Source organism: Kogia breviceps, chromosome 4, assembly GCF_026419965.1.
Source record: "Kogia breviceps isolate mKogBre1 chromosome 4, mKogBre1 haplotype 1, whole genome shotgun sequence".
In the NCBI taxonomy this organism is placed as follows: domain Eukaryota; kingdom Metazoa; phylum Chordata; class Mammalia; order Artiodactyla; family Physeteridae; genus Kogia; species Kogia breviceps.
In genome coordinates this window covers 112,330,833-112,347,988 of record NC_081313.1, presented here as the reverse complement: position 1 = coordinate 112,347,988, position 17,156 = coordinate 112,330,833, and the positions used below count along the sequence as shown (strand labels likewise).

Below are 17,156 nucleotides of genomic sequence, written 5' to 3'. Positions count from 1 at the left end.
TTGCTGTTTCCTACTCCAATTTATCCTTCTAGATAAGGGGGGTCAGCAAACTTTTCTGTAAGGAAAGGAATAATCAGTAAATATTTTAGGCTTTGCAGAACTTACGTCACAACTACTCAAGTCTGCCACTGTAGTGCAAAAGCAGCCAGAGATAATATGTAAACAAATGGGAATGGCTAATCCAATAAAACTACAAAACAGGCGGTGGGTCTTAGTTTGCCAACCTCTGTTCCAGATGATATGCAGGATTCAGAGAAAATGGAAAAGGTAATTAGATATTCAAATAATTAGGAGAAAGTATTTTTCTTTTTATATCTCCAATATTTGACAGTTACAAAATATGCACATGCTGCTATTCCTAAGGTTAACACTAAAGAAGTTAGCCACGTTTAATATCTAAACTTTTCAAACTAAAAGGATCTATCACATTTAAATGTAAACCTTTAGGGCTTCCCTGGTGGTGCAGTGGTTAAGAATCCGCCTGCCAATGCAGGGGACACAGATTCAAGCTCTGGTCTAGGAAGATCCCACATGCTGTGGAGCAACTAAGCCCGTGAGCCACAACTACTGAGCCCACATGCCACAACTACTGAAGCCTGTGTGCCTAGAGCCCATGCTCCACAATGAGAAGCCACCACAATGAGAAGCCAGGGTACTGCAACGAAGAGTAGCCCCCGCTCGCCGCAACTAGAGAAAGCCCGTGCGTAGCAACAAAGACCCAATGCAGCCAAAAATAAATAAATAAATTTATTTTTAAAAAATAATAATTTAAGCCTTTAGTAGAACGAATAGCCTGAAGTATTTTAATAATTGGAAGAAAATGAGATTCACTTATAAGTTAGGAGTTTAAATTACAAACATATAAATAATTACTATTTTGAGAAAAACAAGTAGAGAGAGGCAGATTTCAGAAAGCACAACCCAAGGAAAATACAAGACCACCAATCATGAAAGAGGTTTTACCATTTACAATTACCCTACTTGGAAAATACTTTGCTAAGAAATAAAGTAGTAAACATAGTTGGTTTTAAAGTAATGACTTTATTAATAAATATACATCCATATGATGATGTAGATACAAATCATGAACACTACTCCATTCCCATACACATAATTGCACACGAGTAGCTCAAGTTCATGGACATAAAAACATACACAGTATCTATTCAGACTTTTTACAGCAGAGAACAGCGTGCTTATATCAGTTAACTGGTAATTATTTTCTCCATAATTATCTGTGGAAAAAGGAAACTGTGAAACTCAAAAAATCAAAGTGGTCTGATTACTATAAATCACACGCTTGATTTACTATAGCATTAAATTTTCCAAAAATTAAATACATTATTTGTGAGAGCACAGATTTATCTACTTGGGAGTAGGGAGGAAAAGCAAAGGAAAGATTTAGATACATCCTAGAGTTTAATAGCATGTAGTTAAGCTATAATAAAAACAAAAACATAATAGCATCAAAATATCTTACGTTCAAGGGAAAAAACATTTTGAACAACTGTTGTGAATTCTTATATCGATATTTTACTATAAAGGGATCATAAAATTTTACTGCATATATAGACAATGACTGGCGGAGTAGCAGTTATTGTCAATATCCCCTGAATTGTTGTTTTAAAGCTTCTTAGAATATAAAAGAGAAATTTTTTTTTCTTTAGCTCATACACTGGTTTTTCTTACATTGGATGAATCACCTTTAACCTAATAGAAGGATCCAGATAATTTTTTTTCCTCCTTAATTCAAAGAAACGCTATTCTTATTTCATGAAAATATACATGTAAATTCACACAAACATTAGTTTGGAATGAATATTACTTTTACTACTTTAACAGATGTTTCTTTTAAAAAGTAAATTAAAAATATAAAGAATTTTTTAGTCTAACTGAAATACTGATTTTTAAAACATCCCCAAATATTAAAAATTAATCATTTATTTTCTTCCAATACACTGTGCTAGCATTTTTTTAAATATCCAGTGCAAAACTCCAAAGATAGTATCAAAATCATCCCACGCTAAAGATTAGTTATGCAAGGTTATAGCTGTCAAAAAATGAAAGTTTCACCTGTATTAGCTCCTAATTTATTAATATAAGAATAAATAAGGCATGTTAAAATATTTTTTAAAGAAAAAGGTAAAGCAAACTTACTTGAAGAGCAGATCATTTTCTGACCAAAGTTTTAATATAGAATAGTGAAGCCTATTTTGTGAAGAACAGAATTACACAATATAAAATTACTAATTTACCTTTCAAGGAACAATCATACAGTGGGAGGAAAAGGCCAGTTTTCCCCAACTGATTATATTAAAGTATAGGCAATTGTTTAACATGCTATTTCAGTGTTTATCATGACAAGAGACAGTGTTACAAAAGATGCACAATGTAGTCTTTATAGAGAAGTAAAAATATGTTGTATTTTAAGACTTCATTCATGTTATCATTTAGATGTCTTTCTCTTCACCATGGCACCAACAAACTGTTCACAAGGAGAAAAGGAAGTGGAATCAGGAGATGCTCATCAGCATACAGATCTAATACTCCAGGTAACGACTCACATGAACACAGAAAATTCAGCTTTTTAAATGATGTTATCCATTCACAAAAGTAGCCATTAGCCCCCCTTTTTTTCCTGGGACATAGCTCCTGATGTTAATAAACACTGTTATGAACATACTTCCTTTAGTTGATCTCACTATTTCATTAACTTGTATATAAGAACACACCTGCTTTATCTTCTGACACACAGCACAGCACCACTGAGTACATGTGCTGTAGGATGGAGAAAGGGGGAGGGGAATGAATGTAGAAAAAGGCAGGGAAGAAAGAGCATGTGTAACAAAATCAGGAAAACAAATAAACTGAAAGGGAAATGTCAAACGGGCATACTATAAAACACAACCTGCAACCAAACCCTTAACAGTGATATATATAATTACATGGAAGAACATTTAATTAAACAACTGTTTTCAGGAATTCAAAAGAGGATTTCTAAGCAGCCAACTGCTGAACATCATCTTGAGAAACAACTAAATGACAGATACATAATAAAAGTGGATGGATGAACATATGAATAAAGACGTAAGCATCTGTGTGTGTGTCAGAAGTTATACTGTTCTAAGTTTTATATTTTAAGCTTCTGCAAGAAGAAACTCTTGTAGCAATTTAGCTGCCAGAATGTTACAACTGATTATGTAGTCATCCAACATTGTTCTCTATGGTTTGTGCAAAGCTAAAATTGTTGAGGTCACTGTCTTAGATGCCAGTGCACACACAGTCCCCACATACAATGCAACACCTCTTACTGTAAAGAGCAGCATAAAGTCCAACTCATTGTGTCAGGCATCACTGGAACACCTGAAGGCTTGCTGCTTTTTTCCTGATAAAAAAGGTATGAAACATGACATCCATTTGCAGTCAGTTTGCAGTAACTGAGAGCAAGCCCAAACAACACAGTATGTGCCCTTTTAAAATTTTAATTATTTTAAAAGTTTTGGGGTCCTGCAAATCTATATTATAATCTCAAAGGCATTTAAGCTCACAAAGACATACACTGTAACTTTAAAGTTCAGTGGAATTTTTTTTTCCAAATCCAAAGTTTATAATAGTTTATTTTATTTAGAACAAACTCAGAATAAATAAAATGTATATTAACAAAGAATATTACTTTCAGAAAGAGGGAAGAGAGATATCCTCCTGCCCCTTCTATACGTATCTACCCAATACGTTTTTTTCTTTCCTATCTATTTTGCTTCTAAAGCAAACACTGTCAGAAAAAAATTTATTTTGAACGAAGTGGTCTCACTAGAGCCACCATGAGATTTTTAATTAAACTAACCAACATATTTCTTACATGTTTCATGCATAGATGGATTCCTATATACTTCTTAATATTTGGGTTCTGACAGTCAGAAAACTACATTTTGTTTATACCAGTTTTACAGTCTACCATTCAATTCTTGTCCTTTGGTAGATACAGACCTGAAACCACAGTAACTGCTAATGCAATGGGACAATTTATCAGAAAAAACTAAAAAATATTCTTAATAAATGAACATTAATAAATGTTTTAAGCATAATGCTTTAAAACTAAGTATATGAAAGACAAAATGTAGTAACTATAGCAACATGCAGACCTTAAGAATGTTTCTTTTCCTATTATATTAAGTATGCTATTCTCAGAATGCACTGTATTCAATATTTCACCAAAAATGTAATGTGCAGTTTTTATAAAAAAGTTTATTTTTTCTGTAAATATGAACTGTTTGTAGTGTTTGGTATACATGCTCTTAGGCAATTAAAAAATACACAACCTAACATGGCTGAAAGGCAAACACTAAAGAATTTTTAAAGGAATAATAGTTAAATCAATTAATGCCATGTAGATCAATAAATAGGAAGCTGCTTAAACCTAGAACATTAAAAATAAGATTTTTAACATATGAAATCTAAGTAAATGCCAAAGCATACAAATATCTGTGTCTTGTCTCATGAACATGTTACAAAAAACCTCACAGTCACTACCTCAAGTAATCCTGAATCATTAGTTTGCTTTGTTCCATCAGTTAAAAATACCTTAGATATTATCTTTATTATATTGTAAGCTTACTTCACAAACTAATAGGTATAATGTTTTCAGTTGTTTAGCACATGAAGCATCTATTTAGAATGACCCAAAAGTAGTAATGAAATGAGACACAACCATAACTCTAAAGGAAAAGCAAAAATGATTTAGATAGGTGTTACACTTGAACCTATGTACAAATACAATGCCACTGCTATGCCCTGAGTGCATCTGTCAGCATATGACAGTTTCTGAGCAAAAGCAGGAAAATAAAAAATCAAATGGGCAAACAAATTTGGAAAGCCCAGGCCATAAAATCATGTCAAAATAAAACCAAGAAGCTTTGGGATTATTCACAATCTTCCTTCTAAACCTCGCCCTCCTTTCCTGCCTCATTCACTCATTGGGCGGCTTGATTTCGCTGCTGGTTTCCTCTACGCCATGAACTGCTCTACCATGCATCATAGGGTAAGGAAAAGCAGCAGTCCCACAGCCATAACCAAGATCGGCAAGACGGGATAGAGCTTTAATGCTACCTGGAGGTCTCCCTGGGCTGACTTTGTATCCCGCAGCTTTAGTTGTACCCAAAGGTCTGCCTGGACTTGTCTTAAATCCAGCTGCTTTGGTGGTTCCCAGGGGTCTGCCCGTGCTGGTCCGGTATCCTGCTGATTTGGTGGTTCCTGAAGGCCGGCCACGCTTACCAGATCGGTTGAGATTTTTCTTTTTCTTTAGTTCATCTTTTATCTCTATGCTTCTGCCACTTGTAGTCTGCAAGTGTGTTTCATTTAATGGGTCTTGCCTCTGACAAGCCATTGGTTTGTGGCTGACTGTGTGGCTGTATTTGTTTTGCTGGGAGGAATATATGTCAAACTGATCAGCAGCTCTCATGGCATCTTCACTGAGGCAGGAAGGTTTGCCAGGCCCACAAAAAGCTGGATTACTGCTGGCAACAGGATGCATCATTTTCTACCAAAAATAAAAGACAAATATGCATAAATACACATATACAAATATATATCTGTATGACAGCATTTAGTGGGAAAACAGTCTGTCTTCCAACAACTATGCAGGCTCTCTAAAATTAGCTGACAGGCAAGACTCCAGACCACTTATAAACAAACACACATCAGCAGATTCAGATACTTTTTTTTCTCAATTTAATCACTAGCAGGCACAAATGCCATGCAAGATAACTCTAGTACTGATTTTGTAGTTATAATGTTCTCTGCTTAGGAATTAGCAAAGTGTGTACATGAAATCTGTTACATTTTGTAGGCTCTTCTCTTCTATACTACTAAATCCTAAAAAGATAATAATAAAGACAAGAATTGTTATTAACATGATTCTTTTTTTTTTGGCCTCTCCCGTTGCGGAGCACAGGCTCCGGACATGCAGGCTCAGCGGCCATGGCTCACGGGCCCAGCCGTTCCGTGGCATGTGGGATCTTCCCGGACTGGGGCACGAACCCGTGTCCCCTGCATCGGCAGGCGGACTCTCAACCACTGCGCCACCAGGGAAGCCCTCCCTAGCATTCTTAGAATGTCTTCCTTTGGCCTTTCATTATATTTCCCACATGTATACTTCTGATCTGGCCAGTTTTCACAAGGTGGACACTTCCTTATCATTATCATCATTTATTATTTATACAGAATCCTGAGTGTATGTTACACTTTACAAAAGATAGAATGTACCAAGGAAAGAACACAATCTGTTGGTCAAGGGTACTGACTCCCTTTAAACTCTTCTTTCCAAACAGGAGGCAATAACAACAAAAAGGGTAAACAAAGGTTTCCATTAGCTGAAATAAGTGAACATTTATACAAACAACAGAGACTTATACTACAAAAATACGTGTAACAATCATAATAAAATACTTTCTATTTTTAAAGTGTGGTTATCAAGACAAAAAGTTGAATGTGCAACACTGCTTTCTCCCTTGACCATAAATAATGATGTGGATCTTCTTCCCTTACAAGAGCTCTGTGGCTTATTAACAAACAGTCCAAACTCTCTATCTGTGAAGACATCCTTGTGAATTGTTTCTCTATTTAGCCATATCGTTTAGACACACAGAAAATGAGAGTCTATATAGACTACAGTATTATATTTCAATAAGGTAAAAAACAAAAAAAACCACATGGGTTCCAATTCATATTTTGAAAGAGTCACAAATGTATATGAAAGTCCAGCCCCAAGTTGTTAGATGTTCACCTGCACCTTTCATAAACGTAAAATTGTATCAAAACCTCAGTTATGAAAATAGTTACGCCCAGAGGCTAAGAATAGATAATCAATGTGAGCCAAAACCACTGCAAATTTATTTCAGTTATAAAGGTAAAAGGAAATGGAAATGAAGTCAAAGAACTGAATTCAGTTACATTACTAAATATTTGCTGAGAATCAAGAGATATAGAGCCACTGGCCAGCTAGCTTAAAGTCTTAACTATGAAGGAAAAACATTTACAACGAGAAGCTACTTGTTTATGGCAGAAGCCTTATAGACTTGAAAACATAAAACAAGAGTGAGCTAAACACAAATATTAAATGGAGTGATTCTTCACTTATTCCCCAAGGATAGAGAATGAGAATGAGTTTATTATCCCTTCATTTGCTCAAATTCTAATTTCAGATGAGAAATAAGAAAAGATCATCAAGATGTGTTCCAAATGTAACGATATTAGCTGAAAGTTTTTTGAGATTTTTCTACGTGCCAGGTAATGTTTGGCACTTTGCACATTATCTGACTTAATCATCACTACAATTCAACTCTATGGGGAACATACTGTTAGCTCTGTTTTACAGAAACTGAGGCAGGAACTTTAAGCAACTTGCCAGGGTCACACATTAGGAAATGGCGAAGCCAAATACAAATTCAGATAATCTGACTTCAGAACCAACCGGTGTTCTCAACAGCACCAGTATTATTTGAGTCAGATAATTCTTTTGGGTGGAGGCGGGTGGAGGATGGGGTTGTCCTGTACATTTTAAGATGCTTAGCAGCATCCCTGGTGTCTACCCACTCCACCCTCTTGCTGTCAGTAGCTACACCCTCCTCTTTACCCTCCCAATCTGTAACAACCAAAATATTCTCCAGGCATTGCCAAATATTCCTTGGGGGGCAAAATCTGCCACCTATCATGATAATCACCCAGCTATACTAAAATGAAAACAGAAAACTCAATTTCAAATACTCTTGTTGGTCTTCCCTGGTGGCACAGTGGTTAAGAATCCACCTGCCAATGCAGGGGACATAGGTTCGAGCCCTGGACCGGGAAGATCCCACATGCCGCGGAGCAACTAAGCTCAGGCGCCACAACTACTGAGCCTGCGCTCTAGAGCCCGTGAGCCACAACTACTGAAGCCCGTGTGCCTAGAGCCTGTGCTCTGCAACAAGAGAAGCCACGGCAATGAGAAGCCTGTGCACCACACCGAAGAGTAGCCCCCGCTTGCCGCAACTAGAGAAAGCCCGCGCACAGCAACGAAGACCTAACTCAGCCAAAAATAAATAAATAAATAAATTTATAAAAAAATAAAATAAAACACTCCTGTTGAAGTTTTTATTCACCTCTTAAGCTCCTACCTCTCCAAATATCCATAAAATCTGTTGATAACTTCTCCAAATAATCATAAAACCGTTCTGTTGATAACCTCTCCAAATACCCACAGAACCTTTCTGTTGATAACATCTACAACATCCAAATCAGATAGATTTGTTTTCCAAATTGAAGAAAAGCCAACGTAGGGATTTGTGAAGGGACCAACCACATTCCTCTCCCCTACAAGTTATAAACTAACTGAGAAATATACACAGGAATTAGATAGGAATCAAAATACTAGTTTATTGCCAATAAAACTAGAGACCACATGCAAATACAAAGAGAAACACACTCAGACCTTTGAGCAGATTATAAGACAAAAAGTGATCACTTTTTCTTTCTTTCTTTTGGCCGTGCCCTGAGGCTTGGACCACACAGTGAAAGTGCTGAGAGTCTTAACCACTGGACTGTCAGGGAATTCCCAAAGTGATCCCTTTTTCAATTTTATTATTCAGAAATCACCCTGCTGGAAAGTTCTAGTATAAAGAGATCGAAAGGTACCAGTTCTCTTCCACTAGTAGCACTGCCAGTAAAGGGAGAAAATGTTTTTTCCTATAATCTGTTTCAATGGTTTATAGCTCATGCCTTTTAAGTTCCTATCACTAACTTACCAAAACCTTCCCTCTGGACCTTATTCCTTTAACTTCATTTTCTCTTAATATATCAGAACATTCACCATCTATTATCACTCAGGATATACAGTCTCAGCTTACATTATGTTAGGCTTTCAGAAGCAAGATTCTGCCATGTATCCTTTACTCAGACAACCAACACTGAAGAAAAATACACCATTTAAACAGCAGACCTGCAATTAAAAAAAAAAAATCCACCCATCTTCAACTACTTTAATCTTCTCCAGGAATTTATGAATTTGGTTTGTATTACGTTAATTTACTTCTGACACTGCTCACGTTTATTGAGGGCCAACTCCATGCAAAACACTATTCTAAGCCATCAGGACACAAAATAGACAGGAGTAAAGCTGTTTATCCCAGGGAAGACAGTAAGATACTACTGACTTAAAGAATATTTCTAAAGGGCAAGTCTTCTATATGTTATATATTTTCCTTCCCTCTACCACCAAGAAATCAGTACAGTATTCTGCTTACTCAATTACTGATTAAGAGGCTGGACAAGAAATTTACTATGACTGTTACTCATGTAAATAGTTAAATAAAGGAGCTTCCCTGGTGGCGCAGTGGTTAAGAATCTGCCTGCCAATGCAGGGGACATGGGTTCGAGCCCTGGTCCAGGAAGATCCCACATGCCATGGAGCAACTAAGCCCGTGCTCCGCAACTACTGAGCCCATGCTCTAGAGCCGGCGTGCCACAAATACTGAAGCCCGCGCGCCTAGAGCCCCTGCTCTGCAACGAGAAGACACCGCAATGAGAAGCCCGCGCACTGCAATGAAGAGTAGACCCCGCTTGCCGCAACTAGAGAAAGCCCACACGCAGCAACAAAGACCCAACACAGCCAAAAATAAATAAATAAATTATTTTTTTTAAGTTAACTGAAACAAGAAACAGAGCTAAAACCAATCCCTTTCTACTTTCAAGTGTCAACTTTTTAAGATGGGAGTCAGCACCATTAGATCCTTGTGTGCATAACCATCATACATAAACACACGTGCACACACAGGTGGGCGCATGCAGAATTTGTACGTTTGTATGCACTATGTGCATATACAAGCATTATTCCTACATTTAATAACGCCTCCCTGGTTCCACCTCAGGGCTCGCCAGCTAACTGTTCTTTCTTGAAAGACTCTTCCCATACTATAGTACAGAGTTCATTGAAAGCATGCAGGCCACATTTCTTAATAGAGTCATAATGAATACTACATTTCTAGAAAGTTTGGGCTGAACGAAATCCAAGAATACAGAACTAACAGGTTAATAATCTTTTAAAATAATTCACTAAATATAAGGGAATCAACTAAGAGCTTCGATATATTTTAACTATGACTAAATTAGAATTCTTAAAAGCATATGCTAAAACTTGCCATCCCTGAAGCTGTTTTACTGTGTGTTTAATTCCTGAAGTCTTTCCGTGAGCTGTTCTTTACGAAATAATTCCTTTTGCTTCTCCTGAATGTGGCAGTCACCACTGTCAATATAAAGAACTATAACTATTTTTAGTAACTTCACAACGCATTCATTTTTAAACATGGAGAAAATCTTCCTTTCAAGAAAACCAAGTTCTGCTCTCTTCCGAGGAGCGAACACCACATAATTCTCAGACGTTAATTTCAGGTCATTTGACTTGTAACAACTAGCTAAAATCATACGCGATTTTATAATTCTAAATGAAAGTCCATTGGTGATCGACCTCAATCACTCAGAAAGTCTATTCAGCAAAGGCTAAAACAAATGCCAGTAGCGACGCATCCTGCCCCACCACGTAAAGTTCTGATACTAGGAGAGAACATAAATAACGGTCTTCTTTGTCTTCTTTCTACTCTTTAATTGTGCCTCCACGGCGCAATCTCCCCAGTGCCGGAATCCTTATTTGACAAGAGGCGTTTAAAAATGCATTACCTGTTGTGCCCGAAAGCGATTATTAATGTATCAGCAATAAGAACTTTGCAGCAAATACACGCCCACACTAGAGAGAGGGTTGTGAACCCTCTCCGATAATCATAACTGATAGCCCGCTGTCGTGCACCGGAGTTCTGCAAGCTGGTCAAGTCCACAGGCCACTCCATCTAGACGTCCATCTCGAAGCCAGCAAGCATTAATTTAAAGTGATGGCGGGGAGGAATGAGGATTCTGACCTCGCAAAGAAAGGGTGACCCCTCCCCCCGCCGCAGGAGAAATTTCCCCCAAATAATGGCTTCAAGCCCGGAGAAGAGCAGGCTACGACCGGGGCCCCTCCTCTCGCTCCGGGCTAGGCCAGAGCCCCTTCTCAGGCGCGGGTCGCAGACCTCTTCTCACCAGCTGGCTAGGCCCTCATTTTGGCCCCCTCCTTGCCTTCTCCACGAGCACCCGCCGCCCCGACTCTGCTCCCGGCCAGTCTGACAAACCCCCGCGCGCCCACCTACCTCAGCCGCCAGTAGCCCGGCCCCTCAGCGCGCCCAGGGGCTGCCCATCGGCTGGGAACCTCACGCTGGTGCCGCTCTTTCCAGCCCGGCGCCTCTACACTGCGCGGAGAGTCCAAAGCAGGCAGGGCGGCGGCAGCGGCGAAGCGGACGCTGGTTCCCAGCTCCGACCTCAGCCACTGCTCACAGTGCAGCACCGGACCGAGCAGGAAGAGGCCACCACAGCCCCGTGGAGCAAGGAGCGGCGTGCGCGAGCTCGCGAGTACCGCGCACGCACACGCACACGCACACGTACACGCACACGCACGTCGCGAGACCCAATCTCCCGCCGACGACCAGCACGCAAGCCTGGCAAGAGTAGCATAGAGAGACGGGCTGCGCTTGCGCGGCACGGGGACGACAGGACGTGGGGTTTAGGAAGGAGCTACTTAGGCTCTCGTGCAGATCGCGCGCCCAAAGGGATAATAACTTCCTAACGTGGATTTTTCAACCCAATCCTGTGATGCTGGATCTACTACCGACCCCATTTTTCAGATTACAGGACTAATAAATGGTGGAGTCAGGATTTGAACCCAGCATTCTTGTTCCAGAAACTGTGCTTTTAATCACCGTTGGCAAAAAGATTTATTAATCCCTTATTGTGCTAGGTGCTACCCAAAGCATATTAAAAGGATTCAGCCTCTGACTTAGGAATGGGTGGGGTGAGATCTCCACCTGCAAATAAAATGGGGAATATTCAAATAATGAGGTGTTTGGGCCCTCAGTCCTAGCACCATGTAATAATGAAAAGCCTCATTTTGTAAAGCTAATATTAAAACTTTAACAAGTTTTTATATCCATGACCTCCTCTGAATTACCATATTCTTCATTCCACCATCACAGGAAGGGATGGGACAAGAATTAGCTTGCTTACAAAATCTCCCTTTATGTAGCTGTTGTGAGATTTCTGGCATATGGGTCACCCCATACAAGCCACTTAGCAGAAGGGATTAGTTTCCCCGGTTCTTCGGTCCGTTAATTCTAAAATGTCAGAAAGGAGAGGATCCAGAATTAGCAAGGCTGTCGAGAGGAAGACACTTAAAAATAAATAAATAAATAAAGCATGGTTGTTGTTTTATTTTAAATTTTTGAACTTTTTTTTTTCCGGCCAGGCTCTGCTGCTTGCAGAGCCCTAGTTCCCAGCCCCAGCAGTGAAAGCGCAGAGTCCTAACCACTGGACCACCAGGGGATTCCCAGGAAGACACTTCTTTGACAGCATGAAGAGGCCAGAGGCAGGTGCTTATCCCTTTTGCCCATGCAATGAAGACTGTTTGAGGAGATAATTCTTAACACTGAATTGCACCATGAGCACAGCACTTGGCCCGGTGCTGCTGTCAGCAGGAAATAAAGAGCAACAACTTTTCTGGGTGAGTACACAAGCCAGGAGGCAAACCAAATATAGTACATAGAACAGGCAAGCTCATTTTCTGGCAAGCAGGGTTTTGTAAAATGATTCTAAGAATCATTCTAACTCCTACAGAATACTAGAAAACAGGACTGATCATACTAGTATTGTTCATATATAAAAGGAGAATACCAATATAGAAAACAGCTAAAATATGTACACAGATTTTAGGGGATATTAAGTAGCCTTCCAAAAAACTTTCTGAAAACAAGTTTTCTCTAAGGAAGGTTTCTTTTTTATTCTTGAAGGGAAATGTGAGAATGCACTGCTGTGCTGCCATACCATGACTATTCCAGATCCATAACTTTATAAACTTTCAACTGAAATTGCATTTGTACATAAAACCACTAAAGAAGAAAACTTCTGTGAATTCCCTAGTGGTCTAGTGGTTAGGACTCCCCGCTTTCACCACCAAGGGGCCAGGGTTCAATCCCTGGTCCGGGAACTAAGATCCCCGCAAGCTGCAAGGCACAGCCAAAAAAAACCTTTCACACTAACAAGGTCAAATGATTTGCAGGCCCAATGGAGAAGTAGCCAGAGTAATAAAGGAAGTCAGACATTCCCGGGTTTGAATGTCTTTCTGCCATTCACCTCCTATGGTACCTCAGACAAGTCACTGCTTTTTCCAGAAGTTTCCATGTGTGAAATGAAGATAATGTCTTTCTTGTAGGGCTGTGAAATAAAATGAGCTAATAGGTAAAGAAAGATGTGGATTTAAATCCTCAGTCTACCACTTACTAGCTGTGTGACTATGGACAAGTAACTCGTTAATTCAACATATTTATTGAATTCAAAGTACAAGCGATGTAGGACAGACAAGGTCCCTAACATCAGGAAGTTTACATTCTGGTGCGGTGGGCAAAAACTCATATAAAATAATCAAAATACAGTGTTAAATGCAATGATCTGGTGTTTTCAGATAATTATCTCAGGTTGGTCTTCATGAGGTGCTATAGTACACATAACACGGGTAGATAAATGCATATGCTTTTTCAAGAGCATATCAATTTATCATCACTTCATTTGCAAAAAGAGCACACTTTTAATTAAGTGTCACACTATTTGACTTACCTCCAAACATTTCTTCTTCTAAAGTGTATACCTGTGAAATACGATTTGGACTCAATTCGACATTTTTCATTCCTTCTCCGAAAGCCTCAGCCTAGCCCAGAGTAGGCCAGATAATATAGACAAACCACTAGTTAGTAAGACTTTTGCATGATAAGCGGTGATTGTATACATGTGAAAGGAAGGCCATAAAAGGAATATTCGACTAGAGTGGAAAACTGGCTGCCTCTAAAGACCTTGCAATTAAGGCAACAAGTGTTCTTAAATGCTATTCATTTGAACTGAAAGATATCCACAGGAAAAATGAATCTCACTTTCTAGATTTTAGTTTATCAGTAGCCACTGACTGTCCTTGCTAGATATGCAGCTTATAGCAATAATGAAAGATACAGCAATATTGAAAGATAGCCTAAGAAAATACACTCCCATTCACCCATTGTAATAAGAGTACTAATATTTATTGAATGCTTACCATATGCCAGGCAGTTTTTATATGCTTTAATGCTTTGCATGTATTATTTCATCTTATCCTCACAAAAACAGATAGGTATTATCTCTATTTTATGTATGAAAAAAGTGAGACATTTTAAAGCATTTAAGTAACTTGCCTAAGGTTGTCCAAGTATCACCCAATATGTGAATTTATTTATATATATATGAACTGTTATTCTAAACTGTAATAATACTATACATGATATATCATGTAACAACATATTATAAAATCTACTCAAAAAATTTAAAGGATGAGATTTAATGTGGATTATTATTTTTTTTTTTTGGCTGCGTCGGGTCTTAGTTGCAGCACGCAACGCAGGCTCTGTGTTGCAGCGCTCAGGCTTCTCTCTTGTTGTGACGTGTGGGTTTTCTCTTCTCTAGTTGCGGTGCGCAGGCTCCAGAGCGCATAGGCTCTGTAGTTTGCGGCCCGTGGGCTCGGTAGCTGTGGTGCCCGGGCTTAGCTGCCCCAAGGCATGTGGGAACATAAAAGATGAGATTTTAAAGAAGAAATACAAATGGAGGATCCAGTGTTTTCTCTCTTTTTCCAATGGCTTACTATACATGTGCCCCACTTTGAAGACCACTGCTTTAGATAATAGGCAGCCAAAATCCAAGAACAAAACAAAGTGAAGATTATCAGTGGCTTTCAAACTTGAATATGTATCACAGAATTAGTACCATCCCAAACACACTTATAATATCAACTCTAGACTGTAAAAAGTTACAGGGGAACTTGTGCTCTCTTTAAAGACATCCACTCCCCTGCTATTTCCATGGAGCTTTCCAGATCTGAGACTTGGGCCATGGGCTGGCTTGGGGGATGGGGAGGACTCTTTTTCAAAAGTCTACAGTAGAGTTCCAGGAACCTCATCTCCCAGAAGCCTCCCTCAGGCAAAGGCATGGAAAGAAAATATTACCTTCGATATTACCTTGCACTGGCTGGACACAGGCACCTGAGAGCCTCCTAGGAATTCAGGAATAAAGGCCAAGGACACTTTTAACACCCAAGGCTGCTAGAACTGCTGGGAGTAGACAGGCTGCAAAAAAATCCACCTACTACCAAGTGCCAAGTTCAAATACATGCTTTTCCTGTGGTCAAAGAGCACACTTTTCGTACTGAATCCTCACATTTTCTTTATTCTATAATACGCAAAATTGTGAAAAGGGACTAATACTCAAAACATGAAGTATCACGTATTTCCATTTATTAAAAATAATTAGGATTTTCTTAAATTCTGAAACTCTATAGCTTTTACAGTAATCCTAAATGATATCTGAGAGAGTAACTCTGAGTTCCAGTTTTCCAAAGGGGTTAAAACTTTTTTTATTTCACATTTTTACCCCCTCTAGAAGAACAAGGTTAACACAAATACAGAATTTTTAAAGGCTTGAGCTTCAAAATCATGAACTTCTATAAGCTTATGCCATATTTGGAAGAGAACAAGGTCAAGAAAAATAATCAAAAGTAAATTCCTCACTAGTCATGTGATTTGATGGTATGCACTTACATTTGGCCATACAGACCCAGAAAGGTGAGACCACTGATGTTGGGATATTGCAAAGAATTCATTTGCTTACACTTTTTCTTCATGTCTCTACTTGGACTCCTGCTCAAGTAAAATTATAAGTTGATACAGGAAAAAAAGGACTTTCAAATATCTGCAATTGGTAATACACCAGGGAATCTTTACCTAGTGACGGAAATGTAGCCACCTTTAGCTCCAGAGAGCTGGCCTAAGAACACAGCATATGTTTCACTAAGCAACATGTAAGATGTTGCTATACTCCAAGTCAAATGCCTCACTCCAGTGAGATTTTATTAAGGTTTTCTGGTGCTTACAACACCTAAACTGAATAAAATGTTAAGACATCCCCTCTACCTATCCACACACATTCATCCGTTCTCTTTCTCTCTTTGTATTTACATACACACTTTTTTTAAAGATTAACTTCAGCTTTTCATGCCAGAAGCAGAAGGCATAAGAAAATGTCAATAGATTCCAATTCTTACATAAAACTATATACCACAATGTGAAGAAATGGTAGCTCCAGACTCAGTTCTAAGAGGAAGAGTATTCTCATTGACCACATTGGGCTAGCTACTCAGAATTCACATGAATTATGAACTTAGTATTCATCATCTAAAAAGGACCAGAATGGGGCATTTTACTAAACAAAATATAGTTTTTTACCCTGGACTTCACTTCAACTACCATTTTCCCCCCAGCCCCTTTTTATTTTTAAATTTTTAAAAACATCTTTATTGGAGTATAACTGCTTTACAATGGTGTTAGTTTCTGCTGTATAACAAAGCAAATCAGCTATATGTATACATATACCCCCATATCCCCTCCCTCTTGTGCCTGCCTCCCACCCTCCCTATCCTACCCCTCTAGGTGGTCACAAAGCACCGAGGTGATCTCCCTGTGCTATGTGGCTGCTTCCCACTAGCTATCTATTTTACATTTGGTAGTATATATATGTCAATGCTACTCTCACTTTGTCCCAGCTTATCCTTCCCCCTCCCCGTGTCCTCAAGTCCATTCTCTACATCTGCGTCTTTATTCCTGTCCTGCCCCTAGGTTCATCAGAACCATTTTTTTTTAAGAGTCCATATATATGCATACAGTTATGTTTTTCTCTTACTTACTTCCCTCTTTGTGACAGACTCGAGGTACATCCTCCTCCCTACAAATAACTCAATTTCATTTCTTTTTATGGCTGAGTAATATTTCATTGTATATATGTGCCACACCTTCTTTTTCCATTCATCCATTGATGGACACTTGAGTTGGTTCCATGTCCTGGCTATTGTAAATAGTGCTGCAGTGAACACTGTGGTACATGTCTCTTTTTGAATTATGGTTTTCTCAGGGTATATGCCCAGTAGTGGGATTGCTGGGTCATATGGTAGTTCTATTTTTGGTTTGTTAAGGAACCTCCAT

General features: G+C 38.9%; 1 protein-coding gene across 3 annotated transcripts; it reads right to left on the bottom strand.

Moving 5' to 3' along the window:
* Positions 1–1,021: 1,021 nt before the first annotated feature.
* Positions 1,022–11,507, bottom strand: C4H5orf24 (chromosome 4 C5orf24 homolog). 3 transcript variants are annotated; one of them, XM_059059969.2, is made up of 4 exons: positions 11,208–11,507; positions 5,107–5,536; positions 3,312–3,385; positions 1,022–2,485 (listed from the first exon to the last, which is right to left on the bottom strand). In XM_059059969.2, the coding sequence occupies exons 2-3, from the start codon at positions 5,531–5,533 to the stop codon at positions 3,345–3,347; spliced, it is 468 nt and encodes a 155-aa protein (XP_058915952.1). In that variant the 5' UTR covers positions 5,534–5,536; positions 11,208–11,507; the 3' UTR covers positions 1,022–2,485; positions 3,312–3,344. The 3 variants fall into 3 exon arrangements, with proteins under 3 accessions (XP_058915952.1, XP_058915951.1, XP_058915950.1); XM_059059968.2 differs by having other exon boundaries at positions 1,022–3,385; XM_059059967.2 differs by having other exon boundaries at positions 1,022–5,536.
* Positions 11,508–17,156: the final 5,649 nt, after the last annotated feature.